The 13,825-nt window shown below is 42.9% G+C and overlaps 1 protein-coding gene across 2 annotated transcripts in view; it reads left to right on the plus strand.

Moving 5' to 3' along the window:
* Nucleotides 1-4,527: 4,527 nt before the first annotated feature.
* The window catches only part of col14a1a (collagen, type XIV, alpha 1a), a 191,236-nt gene continuing 181,938 nt past the window's right edge, over nt 4,528-13,825 (plus strand). Inside the window, exons 1-2 of one of the 2 annotated variants that reach the window (XM_033640620.2) lie at nt 4,528-4,864; nt 6,461-6,576. In XM_033640620.2, coding sequence (XP_033496511.2) covers nt 6,483-6,576 — 94 coding nt within the window. In that variant the 5' untranslated portion in view covers nt 4,528-4,864; nt 6,461-6,482. The remainder of the gene's footprint in view (nt 4,865-6,460; nt 6,577-13,825) is intronic. The other variant, XM_078171876.1, reaches the window with a different exon arrangement.

The raw sequence follows: 13,825 nt of genomic DNA on the forward strand, positions 1-13,825 counted from the left end.
TGAAAGAGACTGTATGTAAACGTTGAATTTCCTGTGAAAACGGAAGTGGATCTTGAAATAAGAGAACTTGACACGGTGTCCCAGAACGTCAACAACCATCGCACCGAGGGTACCTTGCACGTCGTATGTGGATGTGGAAAGTCCATGATCAAACATCAATATGTGATGAGGTCAGAGTGAGAACATGTTGAATAGATGTGTTTTCTTTAGCATATAATCACCTTAGAATAAGAATAGCTGTTTTTGTTACCTTAGAATAAGCCATTTATATCTACATAGCAGGTTGTTGTCCACGGTGTCCATCACTGCACTGCCATGTTTCTACAGTAGCTGAGAATGGACAAACCAAACATTGGCTCCAGATAGAGTGCTGGAAATACACCATTTTTTTAAATGTTAAACTGCTTTATTCAGTGTTTTACCAGTTTAAAGGAGCTATATGTAAGAAATCTAAAGCAAATAGTCATAAAATCATCCTAATATGTCACAGAGACTAAGGAATAATGTTCATAAAACATACTGATCTCACCGACAACAATAGTACAGCCAGAATATTCGCATTTAAAAAAAAAATTTACGGTCCGCAAATCATGTTTATGTTTTGAATTTGTGTTTTGGCCTGTTGCGCCACCCACCGCCGTCTACCAGTCACGCAGTCAGTAGAGTCTCAGCATCAGTTACAGTTACGACTGAGCTACAGCAGCACAGCAAGCAGCATTAGCAGTATCCCGGTACATAGCATTAGCAGCCGGCTCCTCCTCAGCTGTATCCCGGCAGCAGCGTTAGCAGCAGAGAAGCCGGACTTGCTCGAACGGTCCGCTGGAAAACCGAAGATCACGGACGCGGCGACGCGGCCCTGCCACGGCAGCCGCCCGTGGGCAAACAAATCAGTCTCCAGTGTGCCGCTGTCCAGCAACCTCGAATCTGTAGGGGAGGGGGGGCGGACACAACTCGCGGCAGTATTTTGAATTTGAGTGCAGTAACCATTTTGGCCACATTCTTACATACAGCGCCTTTAAATCACCGGGTCCATTTGTTTTGTAGAGGAAGAGACCTCTGTGGATAATTCGGCACCTGGTGAAAACCTCCTGAAACTCTGAATCTTGAGTTATCTGAGAAAATAGGTGAACACACTTTAGCAGGTAATACTCCAGTGACTTATAGGTGTAACTGCTCTTTTCAATGTTTTTATCAGTTTACATCACCGGGTCTGTTTGTTTTGGAGAGCAAGAGACCTCTGCAGGTAATTCAGCTCTTAGTGAAAACCTTGTGTACGTCTGGATCAGAAATAGCGTGAGCACACATTAAGTTATCAGAGAAAATGGGTGAGCTCACCTTAAAAGGCGCTGTGCAAGTAGGCTGTCTGGTACAAGCAGAACAGGGTAGAAGAAACACTGATTTTCAATGTGAACTGCTTTATGCAGTGTCTTTACTGGTTTTAATCACCTTGGGTCTCATTTATAAACACTGTGTGCGCACAAAACGAGGCCTCGAAGAGGTGTACGCCACTTCCCACACAAAAGTTGGGATCTATAAAAATAGACTTGATGGGAGAAACTTTGACCCATGCTAACGAACATTTTGGAGATGGGAAATTGGTGATGCAGATGGTGAGGAGGAAGCCTTATAGTAGAAATTGTCAAATAATTTTTGGCACACGCCATTTTTGGCTTTTGTCTGTACGTACATTTTTAGTATGGATCCTACGCAGTGTTTTATTAATAAGGCCCCTGGACCGTTTGTTTTGGAGAGAGGATACCGCTGCAGATAATTCTGCTTCCGGTAAAAGCCTCCTGGACACTGAAGGAATCCTTATCCGGAAAAGTTTCAGCCAGTTGCAATCTGCAATCCTTACTGCTTGATGCCACTAAATATCCAAAAATCTAACACACTGGTCCTTTAATTTTGTCTGTTTTAATACCCAAACTGGTTTGTTATCTTTCGTCAATATTGCTAGAATAACACAGTTGCTCAGTCATTTGCAACATATTAGTGCGATTCAAGAGAATCGTATCGCCATGCCCTGCCTGTCATTTATTCAGTTGTGTATTTATTTGACAGCACCCAAGAATACAGTGAAAACTTAAAGTCTGGAGTCTTAAACATGAAAATATTAGAACCTCAAGTTCTTTGCACCTGATTTGACCAGATGGATAAGAGCTACTTTGATTTTGCTTATTAAAATGCCTGGCTGAGACTGAGAGGGTGCAGCCAGGCTAGCTGCAGCTGTATTTGTTTGGTGTGTGGTCTGCTGCAAATGGGCAGCAGATGAACGGGAAAGCGGACGACAGACGGACAGGAAGAGAGGAAGAGGCTAAAGGAAGAAAGAGGAGGAAGGAGGGAGGATGACAGAGAATCCTTATCCACTGATTATAGTGCTCATGGCATCTGGACAGTTGTTTGGCTAAGGTGTGTGTGTGTGTGTGTGTGTGTGTGTGTGTGTGCATGCGTGCATGCGTGCGTGCGTGTGTGTGCGTGTGTGTAGTGCCCCAGGGACACACCTGGAGTGTGGCTGCTCAGCGTTTTAACTCAACCAGCCACTGGCACATTTCACCAGCCTCTGTTTCCCATCACTCCCATTCTTCCCCCCTCAGGGCAAGTCACAAAGTCTCTTCACCAGAAGAGGAGCCGAGTGTATAAACAGGATTGCAAAGTGCTCTCAAGTCTTTTCTTTTTTTCTCAGCCTGATAGAAGAAAGCACTGCTGTTTGACCCATCCACTGTAGTGCCTATTTTAGCTCAAATTAAAGGAATAGTGAGGCATTTTGGGAACTACGCATAATACTTTCTTGTTGGGAGTTTGATGAGAAGATCGATACCATCCTCATATTTGTCCATTAAAGATGAAGCTATGGTCAGGAGTTGGTTTGCTCAGCTTAGCATGAGGACTAGGGGGGGAACAGCTAACGTTGGCTTAGCTCACATAACTCATCATAAAACTGCAATTTGTCACCTTTGTTTACACTTAGATTTTTGTGCAGATTAAGATAGATAGATAGATAGACAGATAGATGGATAGAGCCATAAAACCTTTGGTTGGGGGTGGTGGTGGATGGGTCCAACAAACACCGACCTTCCAACACATTCTCACTCCAACCTCATCACATATTGTCATTTTGGTCATGGACTTTCCACGTCCAAATACGATGTGCAAAGTACCCTGGTTGCGTTGGTTGCAGATGTTCTGGGACACTGTGTCAAGTTCTGCTCATGGTTGGGTTTAGGAAAAAAGAACAGGGTTTGGCTTTAGAATCTTACGGGACATAAACACTACTCTCTCAGGAGAAAGTTGGTGTTTGTTGGACCCATCCACTACAACACTCAGACTTTCGCCGCCTTAACTGTTGGCCTTGTCCTGCTGCGTTTCCCCCAGTTGCTGCTGGGCGACTGGCCGTGTATCATGCCAACGTTAAAGGATGCCTTTTTTCATTGGTTTCTGATCTCGCAAGTCACTGCTTAAGCACCAGATTTCAGCAACTTCCCGTAAGATTATAAAGCCAAACCCTGTTCTTCTTTTTCTAAACCTAACCACAGTGCGTTGGAGGAAAAAAAATGCCTATCCACATTGTTGTACTGACATAGTGCATTTATTTTGTAAGAGACTGTATGTAAACAGTAAATTTCCTGTGAAAACAGAAGTGTATTTCGAAAGAAGACAATGCATGTGACAGGCAGAACTTGACACCACGTCCCAGAACATCAACAACCAGCACACCCAGGGAACCTGGCACGTCGTATGTGGACGTGGAAAGTCCATGACCAAAACGTCAATATGTGATGAGGTCGGAGTGAGAACGTGTTGTGTACACAGGTATATGGATAGACTACCCACCTATTGGTCAAAAAGCCATTAGGATATTTAGGAGAGTAGCCAACCCACTTCCTCTTTGGTAACCTACCCATCTAGTATACTACATCCACCTCATCAAATACCACTACACCACTGCATCTTATGTAATGCATCACATGTTGCTTAGCAGTTTTTTTTAAGGTGGCTGTTGTCCTGCATTGCAAATTATAATGGCCAAACATCAGTGAATGAACTTAAAAAATTGTTCATTTAAAAATGTTAAAATCAAAATTTCTAAATATAAACTTGAAATTATTTGGCATCTGTTTGGAATAAATCATATTGATCTCTTTATTTAAAAATAATAAATTAAAAAAACTTTCTAGGCTGGAATACAGGCAAAGTGGTCTGCAGCTACTATCAGAGAGAAACTTCAAAAAAAAAAAAATTTTAATAAATATTTAGGGACATTTAACTTAAGCTGAGGTTTAAAACCTGTCATTGTACCTTTAACATCAGAGCTTGTAGCGCAGCAGGGCATGGCCACGCACCTGCTCCGGGCGCACTGAGCCATTTTCAGCCAGACTTTTTTTTAATAAGTCAGACAAACAGAAAAAAAATCGAGTTCCACCAATGACCATGTGGCTCCTTTAAAGCCGCTGATTCCGGATATGTGCCCACGACAAGTCCCGTCGTGATCGCGGAGGCGCACATAAAGGGCCCCGAGGGTCTGAAGCCGGATTGAAACCTGCAGGTTGGCAGCGGACGCTTTTGCGCAGCGGCACTGGCTCTCTCTATCTCTCTCCCCCATTTCTCCCTCTCTCTCTCTCTCTGAAATGAACCGGGGCGAAGGAAAGGGTTGGGACAGGGAGGAATAGCTGGAGGGAGGGATGGCTGAATAACGAGGAGAGAAACACCCACACTCCGGACTGACCGAATTGTATCCGGAGAGAAGGAGTGAGAGAAAGAAAGACAGGGAGAGAAAGAGTGAGGAGATAGAGGAACCCAACAGTCTTTGGTATTCAGAGGATTTCCTTTGGGGATAAAAGGACGCTTTGAATTGATGACTGGAGAGGTACGCAAGGCGATTTCATTCATTGTGCGTGTGTGTGTGCGTGTGTGTGTGTGTGCGTGTGTGTGAGTGAGTCGGTCTCAGGTGTGCGGCGCTGGAGTGTTTGAACGCAACAACTTCATTTGAATAAATTTGATAGTTTGACCCAAATCTGGCGGAGAAACTTAATTGAATCCAGTCAGCAGCACTTTCAAATTATCACTGGAGAGAAATCTCGGAATCAAACTTGTGCAGCTCACAGGCAGGTGGAAAAATGTTGATTTTTTTATTTGGCTAAAGACACTTTTCCAAAAATAAAACAAGCGCGTGCGAGATCCGTCTACGGTTTTGTGGTTAATCGTATTAGAGTCTGCAAACTATATTCTACAAATAGCCCTAAAAGCATGCACACTGAGCATAGACTGCGTAATTTTAATGAGGGCGACGCCTTTACTCTGGTTTTCATTAACCAATTAACCAGTTGCAAAGTTGTCCCTTGGACTGGAAAGAGAAAATTACGCACACAGGAGACCAGAGAAACTTTTTTGGCTGAATGTGATTTGTGCGTTTATGTTTCATCACATGCTGCAAAGAGAGAAATTTTTAATTGAACCTCACTCTGAGACACTCTAATCTCAATTTAGTGAGACTAAGTCTCATTTGTGTGTGTGTGAAAGACTAAGAGAGATTCATCTCTGTTTAATCTTTCTAATTTCCTTCTTCATGTCCTGAGGCTAATCTATGTAGAATAAAAAATCAATCCCATTTCCTGGAGTATTTTATACCTATCAGTATGCATTGTCATATTCTGGCCTTTTGACACTGTCTGGGTTGAAGGAGCTGGCCGTCCTCTCCGAACCGCAGGGTTACCTCTGCACCAGAGAATGATTCAAACCCTGAAACAACTTTTGTTGCTCGTGCTGTTTTATTCATTCGACTGTCAGTGAGAGTGTGTTTCCCCAAGGAGAGGAATGATAAGTCTGCCTGTGTCCATCCCCGGTGTGTAATAATGAGTGGCAGACTGGAGAGGAGGTGGAGTATGTGGCGAAGGAGGGTGCAGGGAACAAAAAGTGTGAGGTGAAAGGAGGAGATGAGATCGGGAGAAGAGGAGAGGAGCTGATGTGTTTGCTCTTGCCGTCGGACAATGGCTCTCATGAAATGTTCCCTCGCTGGACTGTCAATCAAACTGCTCTCTCACTGTCTGTCTGTCACTCTGTCTGTCCTCCATCTTTTTTTTTCTGTCCACTCTTTTGTTCATTTCGTCTCCTTTCTTCCCTCAAACAAAGTCCTCTACTGTTTCGCCCTCAGCCTGCTCTATGTGGGCGGGAGGCTCGACCGCTGCTCTGCGGTCAGTCTAGACTGTCAAACTACTGCTCTGTAATTGTATCAAAGTGGATATTAGACAGGAGTTAACTGATTCCAGATCAGCCCCTTGGGGATGTGTGGGCAAGGTGGGTCTTCTTGACCCCCTGAGCCTCTCTGCAGCTGCATTCATGGTCACTGAAATCCCCCATTCTTTCCTTCTTTCTTTCTCTGTCTGATTGCTTTTCTTTCTTGCTTTCCCCCTCTGTGCTTCGGATTTTCATCTTTTCCTCAACATAATCTTTCTTCTCTCTGCAGGTCTAGACTGCTGGTTGTGAGGATGTTGTCAATGGGGCAGATTAGGTGGTGCTTGTGGGCTCCACTGGTGCTTCTGGCCCTCGTTTCCCATTTCCCCTCTAAGGCACAGGGCCAAGGTAAGTACTTTTACCTCTTCTCCAGTCCTCTCTCTCTGCTTCTCACCCTCCCATCCCCTCTTTCTCTCTTTCCCTGCCTCCCAAGCAAGCTCCCATCCCCCCCTTTCTCACCCCATCTAACTTTACTCTGCTTTCAAGTCTTCCCCCACTTCCCACCTTCGCCATCCAACCTCTTCCCATCTGTTCCCGGCATCACGCTTCTCTCTTTTCCTCCCCTCACCTCTCCGCCCTTCTCCATCTCCACGTCCTTCTCCCTTCCCTCACCTGACCCCTCTCTGTCTTCCCCTCCTCTGTTTCAACATCATTCCTCCCTCTGCCGCCTCTCTGTTTGATGTGCGAGCCCAGTCCAATCAGATTACATCACGCTCATGATTATATCACCTCCATATCATCATGCCATTTCACCCTGGCAGCATGGCAACACTTGCAGCCCCGCTGCCGCTGCTGCCACGCTTCAGAGGGGCTTTAATAAACGTGTTGTAACGGTACACTTCAAGCTGTGATGATTTGCTCTGCAATGTGCTGTGCAATATAAAATCGCTCCGGCGTTCTTCGCAATCAAGTTCACCTCAGCAAACCTGATTTAATCAAACTGAGTCTCATCAAAAAGTGGGCTGGTGTCTGTTTTGTGCCATGTTTTTGGTCATGGATGTTCAGTATCTTGGTGCACAAGAAACGCCTGTACTGTATGTTAATATACCATTATGTGGCATTATTATATCATGTGGTAAAATGCAGCAGATGTGGGTTTTTCTGAATGAGACTCAGATGTTCTGACACTCCTGCCGAGCTTAAGCCAAACTACCCAGTAATCCTTTCTTATCATGTGATCAAGAGCAGGAGGTTAGGTGATTTAGTAATAGATGTTGGAGGCTATTATTTCAGCTACAGCTGTAGGATGCTTTGACTGAGGAAACTCAGCTTATTCCAACAAACCGATCCAAAAGCTCCTTTCTTAATCTTATGACCGCAGTGTATGTGTGTGTGTCTGCGTGTGTGTGTGTGTGCGCGCGCAACTGCCTGTGTGAGTTCAGTGTGTGTTTGCAATTGGCAGCCCATGAAGTGCACAGGGTCAGGCCTACTGTAGTTATGTGGATAGAGATCATATAAAAATGACCCCAAGGGACACTTAAACATGTAGCTGACCCCGCTTTGCGTGTGTGTGTGTGTGTGTGTGTGTGTGTGTGTGTGTGTGTAGCTCACATTCCTTCCAGGATGTGGAGTCAGAGGAGCAGGGAAGCAGCAGGTCTTGTTTAAAGGAACACTACACAGAGAAATAAGCTAAAGATTTTTTTCTCTTTCTGTTGCTCTCTGAGATTGTTCAAAATCAATGATCCACATAAGACACAAACCTGAATGGATCTGTGTGTGGCTGCTTTGTGTTTATTTATCAGTGGAAATCCTCACTAAACAGTGATTGCTTTGAAATGAAAGGATGGGGTTTTCTATTTTCCCCAGTCTTTCTCCCCTCCCCTCATTTAGTTTTCACTCTTTGCTCTCCCCTCGTCTCTCCTCTGTGTTCTCTCCCTCCATCCTTCTCGCTCTGTTTCTCTTCAGTTATTTTTCTCATCCCTCTACCTCCCTCCTTCTTTTCTCTCTGAACATTTTATTCCAATTTTTATCTGCAGTTCTGTAGGTCATGTTTTTCGTTGCAGGCAGACAGAAACGAGAGGTGAGACACAAGTGTGACAGCATAAATTAGGCTGGGATTTGATCCCAGTGATTGAATCACAGCAGAACATGGACGACCTCCCAGACACTATGGGAGCGTGCCCCGCTCAATCCCTTCATTAGGGAGCATGTGATAGCCATTAATTTTTGCCCGGCCTGTCCCTGTAAGCTGCAACATCTGGTCTGTGGGGATTTGAGCTTGAGGATTAGAGTGTGTTCTACCCACGGAGGATGTTTGTATATACAACACAAATGTCTGCATATCGTCAGGAACTCCCACTACCAGAGACAGGGTTGGTTCAGGAAGGGGTTTTTCTCTGCAAGAGATGACTAATGTAGCAAAATTTCACACCTAATAAGCCTTATTTAAGATCATTTAAGTTCAAGAATATCACTTTACTGGTGCATAAATTCATCCTAATTAAAAAATCACAAATGTGACAGTTGCACAGGCTTTGAAACATTTACCTCTATGTATTATTAAGGAAGTTTCATCATGGCATCTGCAGTAATATTATGCTAAAATTACTTGACAGTGCTGAGAGTTAAGTTAATTTGATAGTTTGCAACACTGTCTCCTAAAACATAAGCTTATATACCACAGATATGTTAAATACTGTATGTTGAGGGAATGTAATTGCATTAATATGCATGTTTTTTCCAACATACAGTACTGTAGGAAGTCAGTGTATCCCATCTCATGCTTCCAGTCAGTGATTACCTTTACAATATTTACAACAGCAATCTTTTCTTAACATTAACCAAGTACTTTGAGTTCCCATACAGTAAATATTTAAATCTTCCATTAGAAGCAGATATTGTAGGAAACAAACTCAATTTGTCATTACTTTTGCAGATACTTGTTCACAAACCAAGGTGTTGGACAAATTGAATTTTTAACCTGGTTGTGGCGCTATAAGTAAAGTCATGTGATCAACAAAGTCATACTAATTTATCTAGGAACCCTGACAATCTGTAGCCCATGTAATGGCAGTCTGTCAAGTTGTCACAATGTGTCATTCAGAGCAACGATGTAAACCTCATGGTGCTGCTGAGGGAAAGGTCAAGACATCAACAAAAACATTACGATTCATCCTCTGAGGACAATGAGTGTCTGTACAAACATGTCATAATGCTCCATCTGATAGTTAGACCTGCTGGTGGTGCTAAATGAAATGTCGGGGGATCACCAGATTATGTAGGATTACTCCTGCTGGGAATGTCAGTGCAAAATGTCATGGCAGTACATGCAATTATTTATTTATTTTTTTAGATTTTAGCCTTTATCATAGACTGTGTAAAAGCGCATGTAGCCTCTAGGTCTGAAAACTGACTCCTTAAACCTGCATTCTTTCTAATGGCCAGCAGGGGGCGACTCCACTGGTTGCAGAAAGAAGTGATAGTATAGAAGTCAGTGAAAAAGTGACCCTACTTCTTACTTGATTTATTACCTCAGTAAACATTTTCCTAATGAATTTATGATCTAATCACTAGTTTTACATCTTCGTCAGTACAGCATGATGCTCATTCTGTAAATTATGGTCGCATTTACGCCGGATTTCCACTGGATGCGTGTCCGTTGCCGAACGGCAACGCTGGTTATCTGCTGCTTGCTCCGCCGTCCATCAATACCCACCGGCTGCGTTTGCTGTGCGGTGCGGTGCAGCTCCGCCGGAAGACATCTCGGTGCACTGCCATGATTAATATCTCCTCGTCCATGGTGTTCACGGGGTGAAATGACGTTTGAAAACCTCTGACCTGTTGACTTCAGGCCTGCCTCTGCCCATTATGTAGTTTTTAAGGTGTAGTGCAGGGAAATATGATCCGCCGTGAACACTGTGTATTTTATTTTGAAAATTAACCGGATGTTTTATTGTGTTTCTGTGCACGACTTCCTGCCCCGCACGATCTGCTCTGTGCTGAATTGCTGCGTTGTGCTCCGGTGTCCGGCAAAAATAGAAGTCCTGCGTATCTGTTGCGGAGGGCTCCGGAGTGCCGGAGCTGAGACGGAGCTGGAACGCAGCACAGCCGCAGCCGGTGGAAACACACACATTGACTAGAATTGAATCCTATCAGCTCCGCTGCCGTGCCGGAGCGGAGATGCAACCAACACGCATCTGGTGGAAATGAGTTAAAATAGACAATAAAATAGGGTATGCTTTAAGGCATGGCTACCTTGCGATTGACAAGTTGCAACCACAGTGGTATCATTGGGCTCTTAGTCAGATCCACACTTCGCTCCACTGCAGTTCCATCCTCTGAAATATGGTCACTTCTGGCTCCAAAAAAACCAAGATGACAACAGCCAAAATGTCAAACTTGAGGCTCCAAAACAGGAGTCAACAAACCAATGGGTGATGTCATGTTGGTGGCTATGTTCCTTTTTTTTTTTTTTTTAACACAATGTACGGTTGAGATCACTTTAAGTCAAAACTTGGACTTGCTGTCAGTGCTAAATGAAAACTCAAGGGATCACCAAATGAAGTGAGATCAATCCTGTGGAGAACACGAATGTCTGCACAGAATATAATGGCAATAGATTTAATTGTTTCTTAGATATTTCAATTTGGACAAAAATGATGGACTGACTAACAGACACAGACATTGCCACCCACAGCGCCTTTGCTTAAAATAAAGACATTTTCAGCAACATTATATTCCCTACAAATCATCTTTGCTAATGCTAATTTGTTAAACTGTGTATGTATACCTTCAGGACACATAAGATTTGGACACAGTACACAGTTTGTTCCCTCGGTGAGTCAGGTAGTCATTGTAATGATGCTAAATGTGTGTGTGTGTGTGTGTTGTCCAGTGTGTTTGTGTGTGCTTACTGTGTGCATAGTTAATTACTATAATTGATTTTGTTGATTAGCTGACGGGTCAATACCGTGCTTCAGGACAGACAACAACAGATTATGAGCTCGAGAACACGTTTACAAAGATATTGCAATTTTGTTTTTGTGCCTGTGTCTAGTAACGTGTGTTGAGTGTGTGTTTGTGTGGCGAATGTGTGTGGTTAGAGGGCAGCCTGGTGAATTAGTATGAGTGAAAGTGTGGGCCAATAATTTCCGTCATAATGAACAGGGAGAGAAGCCAGTGATGAGAAATTATTTATTCATAAACAAAAGAGAGGATGAGATGGAACAACCTGTTTTGAATTTAAAAAATGCTAAATTATCCAAACCTCGACTGCTGGTAATCCAACATGTCATAATTATTGGCCACTTTGGACTAAATGGAGCATTGAATTGTTGGAGAAGTGATGTGCAGGAGGCTGTGTTGTTATTGTGATTGTAAATAAACAAAATTATCTTTAATTAAGGGGAACATGAGCTAATGATGATTTTTGGAAAATATGAGGCTTTGGCAAGGAGTGATACAGGAACAAAAGGACAGCACAGTGTCTAATACTATTACTCTGGATATCCAGTTCACTCTCCACCCAATATGCATGCATATGCCAAATTACACAGTACGGGCACCACAGTGTAGGTAGGAATAATGAGTGTCAGGTGAAGTATTTGCAGTCTGAAAAGCATGAAATAGGATACGAGCATTTTGGAACATAGACGTGTCTCCTAGAATCACAGAGTGGAATAGTGTGTAGAGCCTGAAGTGACTCATGGTTGAGCAGATATTGTTGTAGTACAAGGTTGTGAATCGGCTGCTTGGGTCCTGGTGTTGAAAATGAATCTTTACTTGCAGCTGCAGTTTTCTGAAACCATGGAATGAGAGTTTAAAGCGCACGGGGTGATCAATATGTCATCCATTTTTAATCCCAAATTTAAAGGTATAATATCAGGAGTAGTTACTGTTTGTGAACACAACATCCAAACTATGTGTACATGCACTGCAAGCTACTTTTGTAGGAATGTTACATTTGTTGTAATGGAAAAGCAGTTACTTCAGTGAGTTAACTAAGCGTAGCTAACCATCAGCACCTTCCTGTCCAACAGAAAACAGGCTGACTCTGCACCTCTCTTTATCCCCATTCTCTCCTTCTGTTTTTGCCAGAGAAGGTAAAAGCCAGTTCAAGATTCACTCTCGTTTAGAACAAGCTTTGTCCACTTGGTGCTTCGGCACTGTGTCTGTGATTTTGTAGCTTCCTCATGGTTGTATGCTGCTACTACTTGATTGCTACCTATTTATAAAGTCCCGACCTCACCTGCACATTGTTACTGGCTGTGGGCTACATGTCCCAAAATGTCCCAACTACAGCAAAATAATTAGAAAATAGCTGCAGAAAAATACTCTACCACACACTCATAGTATCATAAGTGATCGCTGAGAGGGATTACTTCTGAATGAGTCTATACATTATTTGTTTCTTTTCTTTTAGGAAAATCCTGTAACATAAATATTTAAAGAAAACTCCTGAGTAAACTAAACAGATTTTTTTTGACATATTTTTGACACAGTTGGCAGTGTTTGTCACTTCCTCCAAGATCAGCCTTTTATATTTTATTTTTAACTTTACAACTTGGATGTAATTTTTTTTTTTGTTTTGGCCAAAGCAATTAAAATCTGGTAACACAGTGACATTGCTATAGCAAAGGTGGTCGGGGCAAGAGACTAGGGGTCAGATGAGAGATGTCAGATGGAAAAACAGCAGTTTAGCTAAATTATATCAAACCTCCAGTAACTCTCTTATTGGCCACTTGGGGGCAGCATGATAAGCAATAAACAAATGCTGACATATTATCAGCTTTAAAATTGGAAATATAATAGAAGACAATTGTCTGTTTACACGTCAAGCAGTTAAAGAACAACATTTGTTTTTATTTGAGTTGTGTGAATCCAATATTCACTCTATTTTTGGTATCTACCAACTTCTGAGAATATTTTCTGGCTCCTAAGCTGCTAAACGCTCCAATATGTTCACCAGCTAGCCTTGTTGCTAACTTGTCCGCCTGCTGTTTCGAGCTGAGCCGACAGTTTAGAGTGGAGGTTTTAGAGCCACCTGCTGCAACCAAAAATGATTAAACAGTGAGCTGAAAGAAACTAAAAAAGCAACAAGGAATTGATGGAAACTGCAGAGTCTGGTGATCACTGATTGATTGTAAATGCTTTAAGGACTTTATTTGGAGGCAAAACCAAAAGTGAGCACACCCAAAATGTCTGTAGTAATCCCCCAGAGACAGTGCAGAGCATAGACTGTGTATAAAGATGGACGATGCGTCTCCACTTATTGCCACTTTACAAAAATGAAGCCAAAATATGCAGATATGGCTGCTGCCATCTTGTGCTGGTGACGTCATTTGGAGCCAGAGTCTGCACAGTAGCGATCTCAGTAATACTGAGTTCCCGCCCGTACACCCAATCGCGAGAAGTGCCATTGATTGCAAGGACACCAATTAGCACACAAAGCTGTCAATGATGATGTCACCCTCCCTTTTTATGGCATCGAATAACTAGTTATAATCATACTTATCCGAAAAACGCTTGACCAAACATCAGTGTGAAAAACTACCTAAAAATTTATTTGACATGTATCCATCTGCTAATATGGAGGGGGCGGGGTTACTGACCAATACTGCAGCCAGCCACCAGAGAGCAATAGAGATGTTTTAGCTTC

The sequence above is a fragment of the Epinephelus lanceolatus genome, chromosome 10, assembly GCF_041903045.1.
Source record: "Epinephelus lanceolatus isolate andai-2023 chromosome 10, ASM4190304v1, whole genome shotgun sequence".
NCBI classification, from domain to species: Eukaryota; Metazoa; Chordata; class Actinopteri; order Perciformes; family Serranidae; genus Epinephelus; species Epinephelus lanceolatus.